Source organism: Solanum stenotomum, chromosome 6 (genome assembly GCF_019186545.1).
Source record: "Solanum stenotomum isolate F172 chromosome 6, ASM1918654v1, whole genome shotgun sequence".
NCBI classification, from domain to species: Eukaryota; Viridiplantae; Streptophyta; class Magnoliopsida; order Solanales; family Solanaceae; genus Solanum; species Solanum stenotomum.
Genome location: NC_064287.1, coordinates 11243942 through 11270026, shown reverse-complemented (window position 1 = coordinate 11270026; position 26085 = coordinate 11243942). Strand labels below are relative to the sequence as shown.

The 26085-nt window shown below is 35.6% G+C and overlaps 2 protein-coding genes across 6 annotated transcripts; one reads left to right on the top strand and one right to left on the bottom strand.

Annotated features, from left to right (window-relative positions):
• The first annotated feature begins 4213 nt into the window (after window positions 1-4213).
• On the top strand, window positions 4214-19153 carry LOC125867880 (GBF-interacting protein 1-like). Of its 3 annotated transcripts, none has more exons than XM_049548471.1 (11): window positions 4214-4600; window positions 5812-5855; window positions 6539-6641; window positions 7038-7152; window positions 7322-7746; window positions 7930-8076; window positions 12050-12443; window positions 14060-14348; window positions 14739-14891; window positions 15886-16341; window positions 18258-19153. In XM_049548471.1, the coding sequence occupies exons 1-11, from the start codon at window positions 4417-4419 to the stop codon at window positions 18543-18545; spliced, it is 2598 nt and encodes an 865-aa protein (XP_049404428.1). In that variant the 5' UTR covers window positions 4214-4416; the 3' UTR covers window positions 18546-19153. The 3 variants fall into 3 exon arrangements, with proteins under 3 accessions (XP_049404428.1, XP_049404429.1, XP_049404427.1); XM_049548470.1 differs by having other exon boundaries at window positions 4215-4600; window positions 7897-8076; XM_049548472.1 differs by lacking the exon at window positions 7930-8076.
• A 2559-nt stretch (window positions 19154-21712) lies between these two features.
• Window positions 21713-24756, bottom strand: LOC125867892 (probable E3 ubiquitin-protein ligase XERICO). 3 transcript variants are annotated; one of them, XM_049548489.1, is made up of 3 exons: window positions 24688-24756; window positions 23127-23189; window positions 21713-22489 (listed from the first exon to the last, which is right to left on the bottom strand). In XM_049548489.1, exon 3 carries the CDS (start codon window positions 22474-22476, stop codon window positions 22018-22020), a length of 459 nt encoding a protein of 152 aa, XP_049404446.1. In that variant the 5' UTR covers window positions 22477-22489; window positions 23127-23189; window positions 24688-24756; the 3' UTR covers window positions 21713-22017. The 3 variants fall into 3 exon arrangements, with proteins under 3 accessions (XP_049404446.1, XP_049404447.1, XP_049404448.1); XM_049548490.1 differs by having other exon boundaries at window positions 24566-24752; XM_049548491.1 differs by lacking the exon at window positions 24688-24756 and adding an exon at window positions 24442-24526.
• Between the last annotated feature and the right edge of the window lie 1329 nt (window positions 24757-26085).

The window sequence follows — 26085 nt, the reverse complement described above, 5'->3', positions numbered from 1 at the left end:
TAATCATCTTAACTTACAAGTTTATGTTATTCTTATCACCTTTTTCGGCTTATTTTGTTTCTTTGATGTTATTTCATATGATAAATGATATAAATGAGCTAAAATGAAAAAAAAAATGAAACTTCATGTATGTGTGTTTTTTATGATAATTTTTGAGTATTCATTCTTCGTCCCTATTATTTATGTTCAGTATAGATTAAATTTTTACATTTGATAGATAATACCAATCATATTACTTCCACTTAGTTTTTTGTTATTATTCATTCAAGTATTTTAAAAATAAAAACATAAATGTATGATTTTACATTTCAATATTTTTGTGGTTATGACAATTTAATCATCTTAGCTTACAAATTTATGTTGTTCTTTGTCTCTTTTTTTTCTGTTTTTTATGTTATGTTATTTCGTACGATGAGGATATAAATGGGATTAAATTAAGAAAAAAGTGAGAATTTATACTGTTGATTCTACTTGTTTGTGATTGAATCGTAATTGTTGTTATTGTTACTTTGTTTAACCCCTAAAATTTAATACATATAATTGTAAGTGTGCGTACCTTACTAACTTTTATTTAAATCAACTACTGTAATACTAAGCAATTCATCATAAGTGAAGTGCCTTCTTAACTTTTATTAATATCAATTTGATCTTTTAATAGTGAGCTATGTATTTAGTAAGAAAAATATTTAATATCATACATTTTTAATAAGTTATGGACATGTCCATTGAAAGATATTATTCTTAATGACATGTATTAAATATATGCAAAAGTTGCATTATTATATGAATGAGCAAAAAGTGTATATACTCATGCACATTATGGGGTTACTCTATTTACAGATTATCACTCAAGTTCCAAATCAGCATCTTTGTTTTTTTCTTCTTTCTTATTTTTCTATTTTTCCTTTTAATTAACTTTTAAAAATTATAATAAAAAAAGTGAGACAAGATTTGATCGTGCCATCTAAGCAACCCATCCACCTATACACCTTGCCAAGTGGGAACCCACGTGGACACATGTAATAGTGCTTGCCCTACAAAACTCCAAGTATTATACATGCAACAACATGTAGACTATTAAATTGTTCTCAACACTAAAAACATGAGTGGTGGTGCAGTGATAGAATTGTTTTACTCTTCATTAGAGATCTCAGGTGCGAGCCCTAAGTATGGAAAAAATCTTATTGAGAGCGTCACCCCAAATGAAAATATGTGATACAGATTTAGTCGGAATTCCAATGTGGACTCTATACACCGAATGAGAAATCCCAAAAATAAACGAAAAAATAACATAAATTTACAATGCTAATCTACTATGCAAATTATGATGAATGGTGATATTCTTTCATTCAACAAATTTATATTTGACAAAATGTCACTAAGAGCCTCAACAATTTATTTTTTTTGTTGATTAAGGTGTCCATGAATTTCGAAAATAAAAAAAGGTACCCAATTTTTTTTGTCTAGGAAAGGAGATATTCCCTTCTATTAAATTTATTTATCTTATTTTTTTTTAGTCCATTTAAAAGATAATATATTTTTTTATACGAAAAAAGGGCATCTACACGCGTGCACGAAAACGATGCATAGATTGATCTTGTTTATATGTTCTCTTATTTTCTATTTTGATATTCTTTAAGATTAGTTATGTTTAAAACTATAGTCTATGTGAATTACCCCAACCAGGATCTTCGTATTGTATATAATATTTATCAAATAATATATACAATACAATATGAGAAAATATGTAATAATCATCCAAACAAGTTGTTATTTAATAGTTTAATAAAAATTAAATGTTAAGAAATACATGCAGATTATCTAAATTTTCATTAGATTCGAGATAGTAATTATAAACTACATGACGACTATTGATTATATATTCTTCTTCAGTTTTTCACGATTCATTCCAAATGACGCTCCTCACATTTAGACAAATAACGATTATTATGTTGATTATTCGTCTTTTTGATGTTTTCAGAAATAAAGTTTGTATTATAAAAATAAATACAATAATAATTCAACCATCCGATATAGGAAAAGTAGAATTTTCCTACGACAGGTTAGCAATGCGTGACTAAATATTAGTCAAGTGATGAAAATAAAAAAATTAAAAAAAAAACTAGTAAAACTAACCAAAACATTATTTTTTTAAAAAAATGAAAAAACAAGATGAATGACATGTGTGATGGAAGCAAAATCCAGATAAGAATAATAGAAGGAGACTCAAAGCACTTCTCAATCAAAATGAGATTGCATCAGGGAACAACACTTAGTCCGTTTTAATTTGTCTTAGGTGATAGATGAATCAACACACCGTATCCAAGGTGAGGTGTCATGATTTATGTTATTTGCAGATGATATAAGTACTAATGATGAGACTAGTGGTGGAGTTAATGCTAGGTTGGAGGTTTGGAGACAAACTCTGAAGTCTAAAGGGTTCAAGTTGAGCAAGACCCAAACAAAATACTTGGAGTGCAATCAGGTAAGATAGGTGTGGAAGTGAGACTTGATTCACAAGTCATTCTTAAGAGCACAAGTTTCAAGTATCTTGGGTCTTGATCAAAGAAAATGGAGAGATCCATAACGATATCACATATCATATTTGTGCGGGATGGATGAAATGAAGACTCGCCTTCTGATGAAAAGGTTGCACCAAAATTAGGGCTGGGAATAAAATACCAAAAAACAAATTACCGAACCAAACCAAACCAAAATTTTTGGTAATTTGGTGTATGGTATTCAAGAGTAAAATTTTAGAATTATGGTATTCGGTTTTGGGTTTGGTATGAGACATTAGTACCATTTGATATTTGGTATTTTCGTAATACCGAATTATTTACTTAATGAAAACTATGTATCAACATGTTCATTACTCATTAATACAAGTCCAAAGAAGAAAGTTAAAGAATGAACGTAAACAACCCAAATACATGTCTTTTAGTTGTATCAATTTATTTCTCTCGATGCTTTCTTACTTATTTGATCTTTGATTATATCTTTCCTCCGCATAAGAAAATAGAAATAATTGGAAAATAGTATTAACTTTGTAATACAATCGGCTACAACTTCAATACGGTATTACCGAATATCATATCAAATCGAAATTTAATTTGCCGTTTACCAAATTACCGAACCAAAATTTAATTTTTTTTGTATTTGGTATCTACTTTTGACTACCAATTACCAAACCTGAAATTTTATAATTTCGAACCGAATACCAAACGCCTACCCCAAACCAAAACTTATAGGTAAGTTCTATAAAGTGATGGTTAGACCATCTTTATCATATGAGGCAAATTGTTGTCCAATAGAACTCATATGTTCAGAAGACGCAAGTTGCAAAAATGAGGTTGTTGCGATCGATGGAGTAAAAATAATATTAAGAATAAGAATATCCAGGATAGAGTAGGAGTGACATATGTGTTGGACAAGATGAAGAAAGCGTGACTGAGATGGTTTGAACATGTGAAAATGATATGCACAGATTCCCAACTACGGAGGTGCGATATAACGGGCATGAAAAGAGGTAATTTAACAAGACATGATGCAACTTCAGCTTATAAAGGACATAACCTTAGATAAGAGGGTATGAAGGTCACAAATTAAGGTAGAGGGTTAGTATGTACTTGAGTTTTGACTCTCTTGTCGACATGTTTAGGCTTGGTGGGAGCATGTGAGCACTATGTATGTCGTAGTATTAGCCTTATGCATGTAATATCTTTTAGTTACCATATTATTAATGTTGTTATTATTTCATTTTCCTGGATGCTGACATATCTTTCTTCATTCACGTATTTCCATTTTCATGAATATTTTGATTCGCAACACTTAAGTCGAGTGTCTGAAACAATTTCTTTTTCTCTTTGAGGTAGGGTGCGTACATTCTATCATACTCAAACCTTACTTTATTTGATTATACTAAGTATGTTGTTATGGCTACAAATAAGTAATGAAATGTCCAAACAACCTTTTAAACATATAGTTTATGTTCTAATAATTGCAATTGCATCCTAAATTACATATATCATTAATTATGATTCAAATCTCAACAGGTGCATTCACATTTTTTTTTCCTTCTCTATAGTAAGGGGTCCACCTTTCCCAAAAAAAAAGAAAAAGAAAAAAGGTTCCACTATTCCACATAGGTGAGTTCTCCCTCTCTGTTTTTTTGTATATATACAAAAAAATAGAAAAAAGAAATGAATGAAATTTGATATTCAAAAATCAAAACCCTTCTCCTAAGTCTTCTCTTTGTATTTCCCTATTCACCAAATACAGTTACTCTCTTTTCCCTCTTTCTCTCCTCCCTTTCTCTCTCTCTAAACATATAGATACAGTAAAAAGTAAAATACATATATTTATATATATATAGAGGTAGGAATTTGTGGGGTTGGTGGGGTGGTGAAGAAGAAGATGAGTAGCAACAACAGTGGAGTTGGTGGAGAAGGAGCTAGGGTTTCAATCCCAAGCACTGTGAAGAAAACGATCCACAGCATTAAGGAGATCACTGGGAATCACAGTGACGATGAGATATATGCAATGCTCAAGGAATGTTCTATGGATCCCAATGAGACTGCACAAAAACTCCTTTATCAGGGTCAGTATTGCTTTTGGATCATCTTCTTTTCACTTGGGATCTCTTCATTTTACTATATACTCACTTCTTCCCACGTATTTTATTTTCTTGCCTTTTGTGTTCTTGTTACATTCATTCTCATACTAATTTGGTCACTTCTTAATTGGGTTTTAATATTGGACTTTATCAGGGCTGATAAATTATCTTATATGTAAAAAAACAATGTATTTAATTTGTTTTGGTCCTCAATGCAGCTTTCCCTGAATCCTCTTTTGTTTTGACAGAGATGGCTTCACTCTCCCCTTTTTTTTTTTTTTCTTTTTGCTGCAGTTACATTGACAGAACCTCTAGTTTTAGAGAACCCTGAATTTGCCTTAAAAATCATTTTTTTAGTATTGGAATGAATTGAGACCACAACAGAATGGCCAGAAAGGATTCATATATCAGTGCCAATAACCTATGTTGCTCGAACTCTCCAAAAATGCAGTCGCACCTGTGTCGGATTCTTCAAAAATGCACTACTTTTGAAGAAGAGAATCCGACACACATTCAGTGACATTTTTGAAGAGTCCAAGCAACATAGCCAACAACTTAACAAAAAAATAGAGAGAGTCGGTCCTAACTAGTTTGAGATTGAGGACCCATGTGATTGATGATGTATATTCCATTTTTGTTCAAGATAACATTTTGTAGTTATCAGCAAGTTTTGTTTTGATGAAGTTTGTTATCGAGAAGGTTTAGTCAAACTTCTCACCGTCTATTTGGTGCGTGGCAGAGTTGTCAATGTATTTTGTATTTAGTAGTAACAAAGAAATTAATATGGCTGTCGGTTCTTCTTTCTTGTTTTCTTCGTTACATTTGTGATGGTTGGTTCGGATGCCTTCTTTAAAAGAATTCGGAACCTTCAAATCATAGGAGCATAAAATTTTGCTTTCTGCATCTTCTTGTTTTGCTGATTTTAGATAATTTTATATGTGCACCAGTAACCTATGGATTTTCTGGTAACAAGACTAAAGGGAAATTTGCACATGTGCACATAAAAGATGCATAGATTGGTGTTGTTTATGTATTCTCTTATTTTCTATTTTTAATATTCTGTGAGATTTGTTCCTTTTTTAAACTACAGCCCATGTGTATTGCCCCAGCCAGGATCTTCTCATTGTTACGCTTCCTAGCTATTGCAATAGATAATTTATTTTTCCTTACTCATCTTATTGAGGGGTTATTTACAGATACATTCCATGAAGTAAAAAGGAAACGGGACAGAAGAAGAGAGGTATGGTTAGCTACTGATTTGCACGCTCACAATGCTCTCTATAAAGATCCATAGGGAATTAATGTTTTCTGGGTGGGGGATTTGCAAAATAAGGTCTCAGCTGATTCTAGGTGCCCAAAGAGCTTAATGTAGTGCACACACACACACACTGACAAGTAATTATACAAGCTGATGCAGATTCATGAAATCAACATTGAACGTAGGGTGGTGGAGCAATTTATTGCCCGACACTAGAAAGAATGTAATGAACCATTTCAATCAAACCTCTTGCTAAGATAAGGCTGTTCAGCATGTGTTAATGCCTTCTCTATTTAGCCACTGTCATCTAAGTTACAACTTATCTGGTTGATGTGCTGAAGAACATCACACTTCTATGATGCATAGAATGTCTATTTGGTTTGATCAACCAGATTAATGCAGTAAAAGAGGGAATGTGCAGATAGGCATGAGCACCTTGGCTGAATTGGTTCTTTTTTAGGTCATGGACCCCATGAATGTCAAATGAGTTTCTTTCCCCGTAGAATTCCATGCTATTATTCAACTTTGGTATCAGCATTTTGCTTTAATTGTTTCACATGTTCTCTCTTAATGACCCAATAAATGTGAAGTGCTGGCTGACATGCATTCATGGCCTTTCACGTGCTGTTTCTGTATTGTTATTACTTAATTTGCCTTTTTTACAGAATTTGAACAAGGAGTCTACTGAGCCAAAGTGGAAACCAGCTATGCAGGGGAGGGGGAACAAGGGGAGTCGGGGAAACTTCACTCCTCGCCATGTCTTGCTTGGTAAACATCCATTTTCCCTTTTTGCCAAATGACAAAAGGCTGGCATCTCTAAGAATCCAAATTATTTTCTTTATGTAATTGTGATCTTGATGCTGCTTCTAATCAACTATCACAAATTTTGCCTGATATATCTAAGCAAATTACAAGTTGCTCCAAAGTTATAACTACTTCATACTTCAATTTTTTTTTTAAATGTCTTTGCACTAGCCAAACAGTAACAAAGAGAATTGATATTCTGTCTTTTGGGCCACACGTAGACTTTCAACAATTAATATAACTTATTGAAACCTTTTCCTTTAACTTGCGAGTATTTTCACTATATCTTTAGTTTTGAGTCTTATCACTTATGAGCCCCTCTCCTATCCATTCATAATTGATGTGTACATGCTTGGTCAGATGCTGGTGGTGGAAGGAACTCTAGACCTGATAAGGAAAATGGAGCCAGTCATGTTTCTGGAAAGAGTGTCAATCCATCTTCCGTGCCTACTGTTGAGGGGAAGAATACTTCAAGGTGTTATTGATGTTTCTGGATTTTTCTCTTTGTGTGCATTACAGCATGTGGATGCTCCTTGAATTGCCAGTGTTATACCTCTTCAGATTACAAAACGTGGTTTATTGTTTTCTATACATGGTTTGATTTCAACTATTTTTGTCGCCTAATTCTTTTTCTCTCTTTTCAGCTCACCAAGTGCCAGAGCCATTCGGCCTGGTGTTGTAGCTTTTGGGAGTAACAATGTTGTACCTGATGCACATGCAGCAGCAGGAAGAGGGATTAAGCAATCTGAAGCCACTGCAGGTGCTGGCTCTATTAAGTCAGAGGAACCTCTGCAATCTGCAAGTCATGATGCGAACAGAAGCCCTAGAGTGTCCGTGGGACCCAGGGATATGCTTGGACAGAAAATGCCAAACTCTAGCAACTCTTCAACATCCTTATCTTCACCACCTTCGTCAGGAGCTTATTTTTCAGCGTCTGATCCTGTTCTTTTGCCATCTCATGATTCACGACCCCCTGGTACAGTAGGCACAATTCGAAGAGAAGTCGGTAGCCAGCGTGCTCCATTTGAAAATCTTCCTACCAACTCCAACGGAAGCAAGACAGCCACTGGTAAGCTTATGAAGACTTGTCTGGAAATTTGTCCTTAATTTTTGGAAATATTGATACTGTTGTATCATCATCAAATCATGTCATTGTTTGGGGGGTGGGGTCATTCAATTAATGGATCTCATATATTTGTTTCTGCCTATGTATGGATAGAGGTTTCTGACTCTAGAAGTTCAACTGTGCAAGTAAACATGTCAAGCAAATTCCAGGGGCCTGGAAAGAATCAGCTTCCGGAGAACCCACAAAGTGCTTCTTCGGCTCAGGGTGTTTCTTCTCTTAGTAGACCTACATCTAATTACAACAACCGATCACCATTGGTTGGGCCACAAAAAGGTATAGTATTGAAACATGTTCCATACTCTAATGCATTAGTATATTATTTTCTTTCCCCCTCCTTGAAAGATTCCTTTAATTGATAGTGTTTCTGCAATTGTTACTAATGGTGCTTGATGATTGAGCTGTGGACGGATTTAAGTTGTGGTATTTAGGAGGCTCTAAGGATATGAATGGAGTAGGAATTTTAGTAGATACAAACCTAAGGGAGCAAGTGGTGAAGTTAAGCAGATCAATGACAAGATGATGGTGATCAAGCTAGTCATTGGACGAATGAACGTCATTAGTGCATACTTGCCGTAAGTGGCTTGGACGAGGAAGTCAAGAAGTGATTTTGGGAGGATTTGGACGAGGTGGTGAGGAATATACCACACTCCAATAAGCTCTTCATTGGTGGAGATTTCAATGGCCACATCAAGGCAATTTCTAGTGGTTTTAACAATGTGCATGGAGGCTTTTGTTTTGGCGATAGAAACAAGAAGTGGTGCTTTGCTTTTGGATTTTGCTAAAACTTTCGAGTTGGTGATAGCTAATTCGAGCGTTTGCCGAAGAAGGACCACTTAGTTACCTTCCCTAATGCGTTGGCCAAGATGCAAATAGATTATTTACATCCCTTTGTAATACTGCAAGGTTATTCCTAGCGAGAATCTTATCACTCAACATAACCTCTAGACTATGGACTTGAAGATAAAGAGATAGAGGGAGAAAAATACTGTATAATCGGTCGAGGATCGAATGGGGTGGCTTGACCTTGCCCAAGCATGGGAGATGGGGGAGAAGTTGACTATGGCTCGGGGGAGTAGTGGGGATGCTCATGACATGTGGGTAAGACTTCTAGTGGCATTAAGGAAGTAGCTAAAAAGGTCTTGAGGTTTTTGAAAGGTAATGGTGGTGGTCATCGAGGTGATTGGTGCCAAAACGGAGAAGTCCAAGGCTAAGTGGAAGCTAAGAAGGTTGCTTTTACAAAGTGAGTGGAGAGCAAGGACAAGGAGGAATAATGGATGAATTAGGAAATGTATAAGGTTGCGAAGACAGTAAAGTTTGCGGTTATGGCAACAAAAACAACTTTCGAACGCTTGTATATTGAACTTGGAGACAAAGACGAAGGCAAAAAGTTGTATAGGCTTGCCAAGGCAAGAGAGAGGAAGGCCCGAGACCTGGACAAAGTGAGTGTATCAAGGACGAGGGAAGGAAAAGTATTGGTGGAAGAGACACTTTCTAGAAGGAGATGGCATGTTTACTTTCACAAACTCTTGAATAAAGAGGGGGACAAGGACATTGTGTCAGGTGATTTAGAGCACTCTGAGAGACACCATGATTATGGGTATTGTAGGTGTATTAAGGTTAAGGAGGTTAAGGGTGTCCTTTAGAGAATGTGCAAGGGAAGAGTGACAAGGCAAGATGAGACTTTGATGGTGTTCTGGAAGAGCTCAAGCAGGACTTGAGGGGATGATTTGCTTGTTTAATGTCGTATTCAAGACATAAAAATGCCCGAAGAGTGGAGGTCAATTATTCCTCTATACAAGAACAAGGGTGACATCCAAATTGCAGTAAGCTGCTAAGCCACAAGTGTTCTCAAAAGTAAAAAGTGCAAAAAAAATGTGAGGTCGGTTGGGGCTTTAAGCGCAAAACACAAATAAAGCGCGAGCTTTAATGAAAAAAGGTGCAAAGGAAAAAACACAAATATATATGTTTAGTCCAAAACATATAATTATAACATGAATGACAATATATGAACAAAGTTATTGAAATTTTTTAACAATTAAGTGAAATATCAATTGTTTAGTGTCGCCTCTTTAGAAGAGACTTAATGATAAGGAAAAATATGCCTTAGAACCTTGATGACAACACTGAACTACACATTAACCGAGATGGAGTGAGCAACGTGTTTTGAGCCTCGCTTAAAGGCTTAAGTGCGCCTTTGACAACACTGTAAGCCACACAATGGAAGTTTAGGAGAGGGCGAGGGAGATGAGGGTGAGAAAGATGTGTTCATTACTGGGAACCTGTTCGGTTACATGCCGAAGTGTTCTACTATAGAAGCCATTCATCTTGTGAGGAGATTGGTGGAGAAGTATAGAGAGAGGAAGAAAGACCTACATATGGTGTTCATTGATCTAGATAAGGCTTACGGCAAAGTTCAAAGAGAGGTCATATCGAGATGCATGGGGCTAGAGGTGTACCGGTGACTTACATTATGGCGGTAAAGGACATGTTTGATGGAGCCAAAATTCGGATAAGAACAATGGGAGGAGACTCGAAACATTTCTTAGTCAAGATGGGGTTGCACTCGAGATTAGCACTTGGCCCCTTTTTATTTGCCTTGGTGATGGATGAATTAATGCGTCACATCTAAGGTGAGGTGCCATGGTGTATGTTGTTTGCAGATGATATAGTACTGATTGATGAGACTCGTGGTGGAGTTAATGCTAAGTTGGAGGTTTGGAGACAGACCATGAAGTTTAAAGGGTTCAGGTTGAGCAGACCAAAATAGAATACTTGGAGTGCAAGTTTAGTGATACATCATGTGAGGTAGGCGTAGAAGTAAGGCTTGATACTCAGGTCATCCCTAGAGAGAATTTTAAAAAGTATCTTGGTCCTTAATATAAGGAAATGGAGAGATTGATGAAGATGTCACACCTCGTATTGGTGTGAGGTGGACAAATTGGAGGCTCACTTCTAGAGTCTTGTGTGGTAAAAAGGTACCACCAAAACTTGAATGTAAGTTCTATAGAATGGTGGTTTGATTAATTTGTGTAATAAGTGTCTTAACATATGAGTAGGATGATTTTTTCTAACACGACATTCTCCTTTCTATGTATGGGGTGCAGTATTGGCTAATTAAATTTTTTTCATGTTTAGAAAATGCAAGTTGCGGAAATAAGGATGCTGAGATGGATGTGTGGACATACTAATTACTAGGAGAGATAAGATTAAGAATGAGGATATCCGGCATAAGGTGGGAGTGACCTCTGTGGTGTGCAAGATGACGGAAGTGAGATTGGACTAGTTTGGACATGTGAAGAGGAGATGCATAGATGCCCTAGTAAGGAGGTGTGAGAGGTTGGATATAATGGGTATGAGGAGAGGAAGAGGTAGGCCTAAGAATTATTAGAGAGAGGTCATTAGACATGATATGTTGCAACTTCAACTTACTGAGGCATAGCTTAGATATGAGGGTATGGAGGCTACGGATCAGGGTAGAAGGTAGTAGGTAGTTGAGTTTTGACTCACTTTTCGATAGGTTTAGGCTTGGTGGGAGCCGGGGAGCACTGTGTCTTTTGTAGTATTCGTCTTATACATGTATTTTCTTTTCAGTTTCAGCAACCACATTATTTTGTTACTGTTTTCTTTCTCTGAGAGAATGCTCTATACTGCTTCCCTTGTTAATTGACATGTTTTCTTCACTATCTGTTCTTTTCCGTATATATTTTGATATTTTGCACTTGAGCCGATGGTCTTTCAGAAACCACCTCTATACCTCCACGAGTCAAGGGTAAGGTTTGCATATACTCTACCCTCCCTAGACCCTATTGTGGGATTACATTGGGTACATAATTGTTGTTGTTTTAAACCTTTTTGTATTTATTTTTTCTTGAGCTGAGTGAATGTTTTTTTCCGGTTAGTATTTTTGTTGGTCTTGCTGGAGAGATAAAAGGTCATTTCCTAATCTCATTTGCAGTTTCAATTTTCTTCTTTTGGTTATCTTGCATCTTTCGGTTTGTATTCTCCTCCTTGTGTCCGTAGTCCTAGTTGGGGGACATGCACCAGTATATTCTCGTCTTTAAAGATGACGCAATAGTTACATTATTTGAAGCTTTAGAGTGTTATGATACTCTAGCTTTTTGTTAAATTTGATTTTCGCTATTAAATGGGAAGAGAATAAAGAGCTGAACTCTGGAGATTAGGGTTTCTTACTTGAATAAACATGTCATGCTCAACCTAAAAACTTGTCCTTTGCATTTCACTACAGCTGGTCCTGGTATGGAATGGAAGCCAAAGCCTACAAACAATAGTATTACTCAAATTTCTGTTACATCTGCTGCTGGTTCATCTGATGTTTCTATAGCTTCTACTGAAGTCGATACTCAGCCGCAGCCTCCAGGTGTCGATGTTGAAACAAGGGAAGGGACTTTGGAACTGCAGCAGAAGTTAGAAAAATCACACATTTCAGATATTCAGCATGTCATTATCCCTAACCACCTTCATGTGCCCGAGGTGGAAAAACTTGGTTTCTGTTTTGGAAGTTTTGAAGCTAGCCTGGGTTTAGGCATCAGCACTAACAGTGCTGCTGAGAGTGAAAAGACTCCATCACTCTCTGGAACTTCTGAGGGTATCGAAGAAACAATAAATGATCAGTTTTCGAGGTCTGTCATCTCACTTCTTGCTTCCCTCAATTGACCTGCGACTTGTGAAAGCTTTTTGATTGCTCTCCTTTTAGCCTAGGAATCGAGGATTAGGATGAATAGTACCAGTATATTTCACCTTTCTAATTTAATAGATGTGGGGGGGGGGGGGGGGGGNNGGGGGGTTATTTGGAATGTCCTGTTTTTGTTGTTTTATATGATACTGCAGATAGAACTTAGAAGAGAAGTGCATACAATTAATTGATGATGCCAACATATATACATGACCTCACAAAAAATACTTTATGCATTATATTAATGCAGGAATGGTTTATCTGGAAGTTCAGTTTTGCAGTAATACTGAACTGGATATTCAAATAATATTTTTCAATATTTTGAAGATTAAAAACTTTTAGTTACTGAAATTGTTCAGTGATGCTTTGTTCATTCTCTAGATTCTCATTGCTCAGTCTTCAATTTTCCAGACAGTTGCCAGCTGCATATGGTTTTGGCAAAGTCTAGGAAACATTCCAAAAACTAAACCAAGTGTTTTTGATTTGAAATAACTTGAAACCAACTTGGTCTGGTTTTCAAAAACCAAAAGCCGATGATTAATCTTTTTCCTTAGCAAAATCTGACTTTGAAACCAATCTTCCAAACCAACCCGTACCCAAACATACAACTTTCTTCCATAATCTAAGGCCACTTTACTTTATTGAATATCCGTTACCTTTTAAAAAAACAACTTTCATCCATAACCATTCCTGATTAATTTCTTGTGAAATCAAACCCAAAAACCAATTCCAAATGCATGGCCTTTTTCCATCTTCTGCATTGACCTTGTATCTTTTTTAAAGCAATTTGGACTACATTTGAAAAGTTTTTGAGATTATTTTTTCAGAAAAATATCTTGTTGAAATTGAGATTACTTTACTTTATTGAATATCCGTTACCTTTTAAAAAAAACAACTTTCATCCATAACCATTCCTGATTAATTTATTGTGAAATCAAACCCAAAAACCAATTCCAAATGCATGGTCTTTTTCCATCTTCTTCATTGACCTTGCATCTTTTTTAAAGTAATTTGGACTACATTTGGAAAAAGTTTTTGAGATTATTTTTTCAGAAAAATAGCTTGTTGAAATTTAGACGTGTTGGTAGGTGTAGCTTCTATGAGAAATAAACTTCTGGAAGTGAGTGTTCTGCGAGTAGAGGAATAGTTTTTTCTTTAATTAATATGTAAAATTCTTGTTTGAAATACACCCTCAAACTGCAACTTCAGAAAAACAGTTTCTAGATTTCTTTTTGTAAAAAGTACTTCAAAATATTAAACAATTGTGAATTAATTTTTTTCCACAAATTTTGAGAATAAATTTCTTGGACAGAAGCCAGTAATTCTATATTTTAGAAAAATCTTCTAGAAGATTGAGACCTAAAATATCTAATTCAATTTGTCTTTTTTCTTTTAGCTTTCAAGCGCCTCCCTTATTTCAAATGTTTTCTGTGCATATGAACTTGTTGCCTTTAGCCTTGTAGTTTATATCTTGATGGTATCTTTTATTACACCTAAAGCTATATATACTTCGTTTGTAGCACATTCACATGCTAATGTTTTCATTCTTATGAGTGAATGCAGTGATCAAAATCCATCAACAGCTGCAGAGGGTGCCGATTGTTCTGATCAATCTCCGCCTTCAGGTGGGCAGGAGAATTTGTCTGCAAAGACAGAAGATGTCTCACCCTCTATTCCCGAGTACAGTGAATCTAAGCAAGAGACTCTGAAAGGAGGTCATCAGTATTCAGTTGTTCATACGTCCCCGAACTACAGTTTTGGTTTTGTGCCACCAACATTAGGCAGCCAGCTTGCACCTTTTGAAATCTCTGAATCACAGTCTCGTGATGTTTCTCGTCTTCCAAACTTTGTCGTAAGCCTTCATACTCTGATGTACTTTTTGCATATTCTGTGATTTTATTGGTTCTGAAGCTTCAAATTCTCAATTTTGGTATAGAAAGTTGCAAGTTTGTAAGTAAATATCCATAGTTAGATGAACACCATGTTGTAGACTGGTAATGCGTTGTCATTGTTTGTTTCACCTCACTTGACTGCAAGGTCCTAGAATCTCACACTTCGATGATTTGTTCTGGGGTCTATGTTAATGTTGAATGTAGGAACTGTCTGACAGTAAATAGTAAATATAGTGTTTCGGGATGATTTGACATATTCCAAGAAGTTTGCGACCACGTGGAATCGATATAACTGATTCATGAAAATTTATCAATCAAGAATTGTTAAAACGGATCATTTGTTCCTGTAGGTTCAGCAACCAATTGACCCAACAAGCTACTATGCCCAGTACTACCGCTCCAGTGTCGATGGTGATGGCCGCATTTCACCTTTTCATTCAGCGGGAGTTTCTAACAATTACAACGGCAATGTTGCAGTTGTGCCTCCACAAACTTCTCAAGAGGTTTGAAAGTACTCTATCGAGTATATGTTTTATTGTCTGTATGACTCTATGCAGGAAAGTATTGGGTGGATGGGGGGGAGATTATGCACTTGCACCTTCTCCCAATGCTCTCATCGCATCAACAGAATTTCGTCTCTTGTACAGTAATGCTAACTTGTCCATTGATTAGTTTCCTTTACTATAGGTATTCCCTAGCCTAGACGGAAGGTTTGTTTTTCTGCTAAAGACCTTAAAACTCTCTTTGCCCCATGCATTCGTGAAAGTCATAATTATTATCATGGTTGCGGTCCTGCAGGATTCAGTTCGTTGGTTGATTCTTTAGCTTGATGTAATGGGAACAACAACATACCCAGTGAAATCCCACAAGTGGGGTCTAGGGAGGGTAGAGTGTACAAAGCTTTTTACGCGAAGTTATATGATTAGTGATTAGTGTTCTTCAAGAAATTTGTTATAATAGATATTTATATAGTATTATAAAATCCTTTTAATAATCTATGCATTATTTGCATAGTCTAGTGAACACTATCCAAATCTTTTAGTATTGCATTCTTAGAACCTTGAGTGACATTTGAGCAAATGTTTTCTAAGTTTCGTAAGTGTATTAGATGCTTACTTTTGCTGTTCAATATAGATATTTTACCAATTTTCAATTCACCAGAAGATCAATGCTAAATGCCATGAGTTCTCCCTTTATGTTGCAGTGAACCACCAAGTATAGTGTAAGTCTATTTAAGAAAGCTTTTGACAATCTGCAGCAAGTTGTGTGCCTGGTGCTAGCAGCCGCTTCTATAATTATGACTGAACAAACTTTGTTTTATTTCTTCTGGTGGATTTCATACCTTCATACTCTCCACAGAAGTATACCACCTGTATTTGATAATAATTTTCACAGAACAATAGTTTAATTTTTGGGTCAGTTGTTTGATTTACAACTTGCTAACTTCAGCTCACAGTAAGGTACTCCTTGTTGATATGCATTTCAAATGATACGCAGGGAGGAAATGCTCCAACATCCCTTGCAACTCAAGCTGCTGGGATTATGCAGAGTTCAGCAGCTGTAACTCAGCAATCTCTCCCTGTATTTCGACAAGCTACAGGGATGCATTTGCCTCATTATCCTCCAAATTATATCCCATATGCTCACTACTTCTCTCCATATTATGTTCCACCAACAGCCATCCATCAATTCTTAAGCAATGGTGCATTTCCCCAGCAACCTCAGGCTGGTAGTGTGTATCCATCTCCACCAGCCGCTGCTCCCAGATACTCACTTTCACAATATAGGTCAGGAGCTAATGTAGGAAACTCAACTCACATTGGAGTGCCTGGGACGTATGGGCCATATGGATCCTCTACATCCAACTATACCCCTGGTTCAACTACAGGAGGTGGAAACCCTGCTTCTAGTGAGGATCTTTCTGCTTCTTCCTTCAAGGATAGCCAACAACAGGTTGGTCTTGTGTTTAGTTTAAATCTATATTGATGTTATCTTTTTCCTTACTGAAACATTTAATTGACATCATTCACATCATCTCTAAATCTTTTTGAATGGTGCACAAAGGAGATTGTATAATGATGAAAGATCACCCCTTAAGATCAGCAATAAGGGGGTGCTATCCCAAAAACAAAGGAGAATGAGAGATGAATAATAGGGTCTATATTGATTTACGACATAATACATAACTGTGCCCTTTAGTTTGACATCAACTGACATCTATGCCCTCCAATTTTGGGTGTGCACAAGCAGACACTTAAACCATCCAAAAGTTAAACAAATAGGCACACGTGTCCTATGTGGCGCCCTTATGTGACAATTCACGTCCTACATGTCATCCTACGTGTATTATGCCACATAGGATGTGTCTGTCTACTTGTTCAACTTTTGGATAGTTTAAGTGCCTATTTGTGCACACCCAAAGTTTGAGGGCATAGATGCGGAATGCCAACTGAAGCCAAGTTAAAGGACACATTTATGTATTATGCCTTGATTTACCCCTAGTGAAAAGATATAATTCTAACCTTGCCAGTAAAGTGAAAAGACAACCATGTGAAAATTATCCATTATATCAGAACTTGAAATTCTTTTAGCAGAATGATAAGGGCCTAAAACTGATGAAACTAGGCTATGTCTGCTCTTTTAAAGCACTTCCAAAATATTTCCAAGCCTCCTACCCCTGCACTTGGACTGATCTGCTGCAGACTCTGATTCTTTTAATTTTTGCTGATATACTGGAGAAGCCATATTGATACTTGGAGCTTTCTGTGAATGTCTGTATCTCTCAGGGCAAACTGCACTTGTGTTTACATTTGTTATTACTCCCTCCGTTTCAAAAAGAGTGGTCTAGTTTGACTTGACACGTAGTTTAAGAAAATAAAGAAGACTTTTGAATCTTGTGGTTCTAAATTATAGTTATGTCAAATGTACAAAGTTTCCCTTTAATCTTGTGGTCTTAAACATGTCACGTGGAAAGCTGAAAGTAAAATGTTACAAAAAAAGTAAAGAGGTCATTCTTTTTTAAATAAACTAAAAAGGAAATGAGGTCATTCTTTTTTGAAACAGAGGGAGTATCTTTTAACTTTTTTGAGTGTCCAGTAGTGACTTTAGTATTTTAAAGTGGAGAACTAATTATACTCTGCCCTGCATTTATACTTTTGCTTGCAGTTTTCAGAGTTTAACATGCACGTGTGTTCTATAGTATATGCATGTGTGTGTGTGTGTATATATATATATATATATTTACTTTGGATGGTGGTCCTCTTTTGTGGAAGTTCTATGGGCTACTACGCCCTTGTAGGGTTGTGTATACTTCGCCAACATTTAAAACTTTTCTTTTCTTTTTTCAAGATTGTGGCAAACTAGAAATTGTGTTGCATGGCAGTCCTTTCAAGAAAATTTCTAGGATCCCATGTTCTTGTTCTTGTGTCAAGTAATTTTCCTTTCAAACACTTTTGCCTTTGAGTGGGACAACCTGATGGTTATTGGGCTCGTACAGAAAAATTGAAATGTCATGTTCCTCGTCTGTCTAGAAAGGCTTCTCCTCTTTTGAAACTGACTTATTTACTTTTATTTCTAAACAATGAGTGAGCTTCTACTATGATTTGTTCTTCTGACTTTTTGTGTGGTAAACTCTTTTCTATACTGTTTGCTCTGAGTTTTGTATCAACTGAATAATTTTACGTGTAACCTTGATACTATGTCCAAATTTTATAAAGGTATCCAAATTTATAGATGATTATTTTGAAAATAGACTCGTTCTTTATGTAAGGCCTGAAGCCCATAGGTCTCTCTGGACTGTGTTTATCATCTTTTTTGGGTTTGTACTTTATTTATGTGGCTTAAAGGGGTGAACAATTTTGTTGTTGCAGAGTGAGGGCTCAGGTGTGTGGATTACTCCAGGTCGAGATTTATCCAGCTTGCAAGCAAGTTCTTTTTATAACCTACCCCAGGGTCAAGTGGCTTTTACTCCCACACAACCTGGCCATGGAAACATTGCTGGTCTTTATCATCCAGCACAACCAGTGACAGCACAGACTGTTCACCCACTTATGCAACAGTCGCAGACGATGTCTGGTCCAATTGATATGGTTGGACCCACAGCCACCGTCTATCAGCAGCCTCAACATTCACAAATTAACTGGCCAAGCAGCTACTAAGGAGCTGGTCCTGCCATTTGTAAACCGGAAGAAAATGAAATTCTTGATTACAATTTTGGGGGTTACAATTAGTTTGGAGACGGAGGAAGTATCCAGCACGTGCCTAGAAGACAATCACTGTGGAGGTTGACTGTAAATCTATTAGAAATGCCCCTCCCTGAAAAAAAAAGGAAAAAAGATGAGGTATCTCTTTTCTTGCTTGGGATTGAGGATTCAAAGGGTAAAATCCTCCTGTAACGAATAGTGACATTCTTTAGTTTGAAGCAGGTATAAACATATCAGTTTTCGTTTACATTTTGTTAGCCCTTCGATAGTTTTCAGTGTCAACTCTTTTCTTTTTGGTCATTTTTTTTCCACATTTCTTTCATATATATATATATCCTTCTATTGGTAGGTTAGGACTGTTTAAAGCAATGAGGGGTTTAGGGGATTTTAATACTTTTTCTTTCTCTTTTTGCTTTCAATCATCTTAATCTGTAAAGTTAGTTTTGACATTTAAAAGGGGTGTACTTGGACTGTTGTTATTGGTGCTTCCAGATGCTGATTCAGTTTTGCATGTGGGGGTAAATTGATTGATATGATGCAGCTTTTAAAGAGCTTGTTGAAAATTATGAAATCTTGCTTGTGCCCAAGATTTTCTGTGATGTATATCTTTTCTTTATTTGTCAATGTTTGTTTTTTACAGTACTCAATACAGATGTACATTGCCATGAAGTAAATATGGGGAGGGGAAGAATTTGCTGTATTTTAGTTAAGATACTGTACATCTAAACAGCACATGACAAGCTTGGCATTCAATGCTCTGTTGGATCTCTAGGATTAATACTGAAAATATGATAACATTATTGATCTTATTGCTATTTTGGTGGGAAATATGAAGATACATGGAGATCCTAGCTCCTTGTATCTTCATTGCTGGCTAATCTGTCACTATCCTTAAGTATGTCTTTACTAAGATGATGATTTCTCAATAGATGACAACTCCTCTTCCTTGGTCCTTGGCAAGACTCCAATATAAGGCAAAGCTTGAACCCATAGGATCTCTATTGAAGAACTAACCCTACAACATGGGGAATACTCACTTGGATAAAAAATTGTTCAGATATTGGATTTGACAAATCAAGCTCTACGCTTTGTCTGGTGGTATAAATTTGTCAAAAAAAACTTACAAATCAAGCTATATATGTATGTATATTTACCATGCCCCAATTGGTTGCACTTCTCTAAATTCAATGTAAATGAACTGTTGCGATTTTTTTATGGTCCAAAATAAATGAATCGTTCAAAACTCAAAAGAGTGTATTATTATTATTTTTCCTTCAAAATTATCCTTCTTTTAATGTGTTTTTAACTACTTTAAATCTCAAATAGTGACTCTACTTTTAAGAAGAGTTTGGGAAGTGTTAAAAGTGTGAGCATCTTATCTAAAAGCTTAAGCTGTTAGAGAGAACACACTTTTATTAATTAATGATATTCTCAACAGGAAGAACTAACATAGTAATTTTTGAAATATCTTCCTTAAGGGGTATGACATCCTCCAACAATTTATTTATATTGGACTAACGGAAGTAATTTTAATTTTGTTGTCTATCTAAAGACTTCCCTACGTCGTAGGGATGACAATAGGAGGGGTTGGGGTAGGGGTTGAACCCTTGCTCTATCATAGTCTTTCCATTCTCCGTCTAATATTTTTTTTATTTTTCAATCTACCCCACCTCGCCTCGTTTAACTCCACTATTTTTTTTCAAGTTTGTAATAGTAATTTAGAAAATTTTAAAATAATAAAAATGTAATTGGTGAAGCTTTGCTTCTCCTTGCATTAGCAGTACTTTCATTTTATTTTTTTAGTTTACAACAAGATATCAACATTTTTATGTTATGGATTGAACTTCTTTGATTTCCTCAACCCTCCTAGCTATTTTCCAAGACATTTTTCACACTTGATGCATAATGTTCCTTAGACAGTTTGAAGGAAAACATTATGCATTCTACAATATCTCAGGGCTTTCAAGAAAGCTACTGTCTCTGTTTCCATATTGGCTCAACTCTTTTAATCCTCTTCCTTTTCAATTGATAATATGTATCCTGTCTATTTAATATTTCTTTAGATTGTGTAGGTAAGAAATTGAATATTAAAACAAGAAATTTATACTTATGAAGTAGAAATATAATAATATCAAATCTTAGATGAATGTGTGGGCATATTAGGGGCGATAAGATCAAGAATGAGGATATCCTCGACAAGATGGGAGTGACTTCCGTGGTGGATAAAATAAGGAAAGTCAGACTGAGATGGTTAGAACATGTGAAGTGGAGAAGCGCATCGTGAGAAGGTGCAAGAGGTTGGATATAGTGTGTACAAGCAAATGAAGAGGTAGATTGAAAAGGTATGGGAGAGATGTGATTAGACAGGACATGACACAACTTAAATCATCGAAAACATAACCTTAAGAGGGTGTGGTGGTCACAAATAGGGCATAAGGTTAGTAGATAGTGAAGTGTTATCTGTCGTAGTACGCTTTAGCCTTATTCTTATAGTGTATTGCTTTTGATTTCTATTATCATATGTTGTTTAGTAAATTTCAATTATTATACTATTTTGTTGTTGTTATCGTTTCCTTTAATTAGTTGTTATGCCTTCTTTACGGTCATTTTTTCCTTTTCATATCTACTTTGATTTGTTGTACTGACCCCGAATGTCCTCTGAAAATAATCTCTTTACCTCCACAAATAGAAGTAAGATCTGCTACCCTCTTTCCACCAATGACTTCCACTAAGTATGTTATTGTTGTTAGTTTGAAAAAAGTAAAATTTCACTATTCAGTTTAATTGCAACAATACCCCCTCTGTTATATTTTCACTTTTAACTTCCTCTATTAACACTGGATCTCAGTGTTTTTCTTTTCTCTATCTTTCCATCCTTTTCCTCTTATTCAAGGACTTTAGCAGCACACAGAGAAAATAAGATGAGCACATTGGATGCCTACATTGGAGCTCCAACTAAATCCAGATCACGCACTGTAGGTGGCGCTCCCAACAGAATTTTCTCCATAGCAAGGGTTGAACCAAACATTGAATGAGCAGGGATTTAAGAGAGATCTATTTCACAGGAAACTCAAACCTCCTGTGCCTTGGCCATATAATTTTCAAACAATGCAAAAGATCTAAGGAGTATGTGACATTTCACCATATCAATCAAGCATTAAAATGTTCCCTTATAAGGTTGCTAGCTAAGCCAGAAGATGGAAAACATCAGGAAGTGGCAATTTCATAACATATGTACAACAATGTATGGATTCTTGGTCGCAACAAAGAGACCCGTCACTATGATAGGACGCAGAGTATTACAGCATAAAAGGTTACAGAATTATGCCGTCTCAACGATCAGGCAGTCATCTATAAAACTTTTACCCAACTAAGCTGTACATCAGAACATCTCGAACAGAAGGAGTAGCCTGACAAACTACAAAATTCACATCGGACAAGTATCTTCCTCACCTTCTTTAGGCATAATGTAATTCCTGCAGAGAGGGCAGGTGACATTCCAATTCTTTAGCCATTTCTCGAGACAGAGCTTATGAAAAACATGGCCACATGAGAGGTGGTTTATCTCCGCGTCATGGTTGAAATCTGCCAGACATACCGGGCATTCTTGTGTAGGGTGATTAGATATACACAATGAATCGTAACGAACAGCAGGGGTTCTGCTTCGGAACTCCTCCATGTATGATCCTGAGGGGCTCCCACGACACTCAAATGGGTCCAAGGGGCCTTCAATAGAATATTCTTCCCATGATGCAAAGTTGATGCCAATCACATGAAGGATAGATCGAACCATTCCCTTGACAATAGAGATGGATATGGCTGTACTAACCAGAATCACACAGAACACTCCTGCATCTGCCGGAGTCGTATATGGTGAGAGTCCCATTATGAATAGGAACCTGGATAATGAAAGAAATGTCGACAATTTGGAACGTCATACAGGACTTCAAAGAAGATATAATAAGTTACCAAGCAAAGAGACTCTGATGGTCTAAAATCAAGTCCCACATTTTCTTTCAGCAAAAGCAGCATTACAATCCATCTTCATATAGGTATAATAAAAAAATAATTCCAAAATTTTTGCCGTAAGTTACTTTTCATAACGATTTTCCTAACTTGACACATTCTGGAAGGGCCTCAATTGGTTTAGTTTCCTTTCGGACCTCAAGTAGAAAAAAGATTAAACAGATTGCTCAGAGGAAGTAGCATCAGTAGACGTTTCAAGTTAAGCAACAAAGTTCCATCCCTGTCCATACTTCTTTGATAGTACAGAAGGCAAAATAATGCAAATAGAGGTTGATCATTGGTCATTTTGAAGAGAAACGGTTAAGAGTCACCAGTTTCAAAGCATCAAAGCAGCCATTTTTACTGTTATTTGTGTTATTCTTTATGTGTATTTCTGTGAAGATGAAGCATTTCATAGCACTATACATTAATGTTTGACATAATGTAAGTACTCGAACTTAACAGAAACATTAGGTCAATGACCAAATAACATCTACTGAGAATCAGACTAGTAGTGATACAAAAATTTACCTAGTGTAGAGGTGAGGAATTTCTCTTCAAGCCAAACTTTTGGAAGAACTCAATGCACTGGATCTGCATAGAAATAGAAATCAGGTATTGTAAAGAAACGTTGAAGCAGATCACAACAGTGAGTCCACAAATTATGATATGGTAAACACTTATCCACACGCGGTGTTTACACCAGTGACCAAACCAATAGATGCATGATGTAAACTCCAACAGAAGCAGATTAGATTGATTCCTCTTAGCTAATAATCTATAGTATACACATCAATGTAACATCTAGAGATGATTGAAGCATTACAACAGAGCAGGTGAGAAACTTAGGAATGCATATTTATTTCTAGTTTAGGAATGAAAATTGGAGCCACATCTAAACAAATGGAAGAAGTCCCATTAACCAGAATCCCCATCTTCTGTCCTATCAGTTCAGGTGTAATTCCACTAGTAAGGTCTGAGGAGGATAGAGTATTCACAGACCTTACCCCTACCTTTGATAAGGTAGAGAGGCTATTTCCGAAAGATTCTCGGTCATTTCAGTTCAATTTTGTGCCATTTAGCAATCAAGATTTAAGTATTCAAGAACTGAAGTAGCCCATACTACTAACCTTTCTCTAAGAAAGTAGCCAAATTTACTTTCTTGCAACCAAAAAAGAAGAGGTTACCAAAAAAATAAAGCAAAAATTGTTATTTCTACTCATCCTCTCTCCACTTTGCTGTTCCAGAAAAAACATGTGAAGATAAATGCTCTTTTTTTTACTCCTCCCTAGGAGCTCCCACTATTTTGCTCTCTCGATAACTTGAACTCACAATCTCAGGATTGGAGGTGAAAAATACTTACCATCCAAGCAACCTCCTATTAACCGTAAATGCTATAAAACTTGACAAAATAACTGGTGATGCGTTCACCCACTTGCACACTTCCTTGCAAGCACGAAATCCTTAGTTCGCCCGCTAACCCCGAGAGAGGCTATATTCTAAGAGCCAACCGACTCATTATCCCTAGACGCAAGGATTAAGAAATAGCGATGTATGAGCGTACCTTCCGCTCAAGAACAAGAAATCGAGCTATTAAGTTAAGGTGCCGCTTTCCTATTTCTAGCCCTTCTTTGGGTTTCCATCCTAAACCCTAATTTCCAATGCAAAATTATACAACTTCAAACCCAAAATATAAATTTAGTAAAGTATATAACCTAACCCCTTAACTCTCTAACTATAACCCTAAGCTTTCTACAAATGGATATAAAGATTCAAGATAAAAAATTTAGATCACCAACAACAATCTATATATGTATATATATGCAGTAAAACATCCAAACAAAACCTTCAGATTCAAGATAAAGTCCTCAAGTACCCAAAGCAATAAGGAGAAATCAAGAACAGAAGCAGAAAATACACTAATATCATATTTCTTGAAAAATTGATATCTAAGTACAGATCAGACTCACTTTTTATCAACACCCCATAAAAAAGAAGCAAACTTTTGTTTCCTATAACCAAAAAAGAGAGAGAAAAGCAAAAAGCCAAGATTTTTGCAAAGATAAAGAAGAAAGAAATAAAGGGTACTTACTTTCTTGAAGGTGGAGGTAAAAGAAGTAGAATTTGAACAAGTTGAAGATTGTTATTGATGATTGAGGTGAAAATTCATATCATAGGACAAGAAATGTAAAGATTGACCATGTCCTATGAACCTCCAAAGACCCTTCTTTTCTTATATTTATAAAAACAACAAAACAAAGCAAAACAAAGTAGTGATTGATCCAACTCTCTCTTTGGTCCCACCACAAAATTACAGTTTGTATTTTGCTCAATCTTTTCAATTATTGGAACATCTTTTGAAACTGTCCTTTTCATGGTAAAGGTGACATAAATTTGCCTTTCCAATTGGCAGTAACATTTCTTTATATTATAAAGTTGATTTAAACCATCCATCTTTATTGCGTCCCTTTCAATTTTTTTAAGATTTCAATTTATCTGCATTTGAATTAAGCTTTGTCATTAAATATATAAATTCCAGAAAAAGACAATTAGGAGCTTACGTTGCAAAAAGATACCCCAAAACTTGTACTCCCTCCGCCCATATTAGATGGACAGTTTTTATTTGAGAAAATTTCAGAAATAGCAAATATAATAGATATAATAAGGTTGTAGACTGTATAACTATAGTTTCGATAATTGTGCTCCATAGCTATAGTTTTGTTTGTTATGGAGGCTGCGGCTTGTATATTTCGCTTGCCGATTTATATATTTTGCTTGCAAATATGCAAACAGTGTAAGTATATACAAATGGAGTGTGATTTATATATTTCACTTGCGATACAAACATTGTAAATTATACAATTTATGTTTGTACGTATAAGAATTTTTCAGAACTTTGTATATTTCGCTTGCCAATTTACAAACAAGGTAATTTATTATGAATTTTTCACAAATCGTATACAAATTGTTAGGATAAGAATATACAAATTTTGGATTTATACAATGAGTAATCGAATTATACAAATTTTGGATTTATACCATCAGTAACCGAATTATACAAATTCTGGATTTATATCATCAGTAACCGAATTATACAAATTTTGGATTTATACCATTAGTAACTGAATCATATAAATTCTGGATTTATACAATCAGTAACCGAATTATACAAATTCTGAATTTATACAATCAAACAAATATTAAGAATTGAGGAAACTGTAGCCGCGAATTACAATTTTTTTAAACTGTAGTTATAGTACCTAATATAGGCTAAATGTTTGCTATTCTTCATAATTATCCCTTTTTATTTTACACATTAATTAAGAAATCATTAATAGATTGATCAAATTTACTATTTTACCCTTTGTTCATATTAATTAGCCTCTTGAAAAAAGAAAATTTTTAATATTTAAAATTTGTTTAAACTTCCAAAGGTCATATTAATTGTAGGGGTAAAATGAAAAAAAATAAATTAATTCTATCTTAATTT

Excerpts from the sequence above, each read along its gene's own strand:
- LOC125867880 (XM_049548470.1), top strand. The coding sequence starts at position 4,417 with ATGAGTAGCAACAACAGTGGAGTTGGTGGAGAAGGAGCTAGGGTTTCA. Across the intron at positions 7,747-7,896 it reads CGGAAGCAAGACAGCCACTG|AGGTTTCTGACTCTAGAAGT; the intron begins GTAAGCTTATGA and ends ATGTATGGATAG. Across the intron at positions 8,077-12,049 it reads ATTGGTTGGGCCACAAAAAG|CTGGTCCTGGTATGGAATGG; the intron begins GTATAGTATTGA and ends ATTTCACTACAG.
- LOC125867892 (XM_049548489.1), bottom strand. The coding sequence starts at position 22,476 with ATGGGACTCTCACCATATACGACTCCGGCAGATGCAGGAGTGTTCTGT.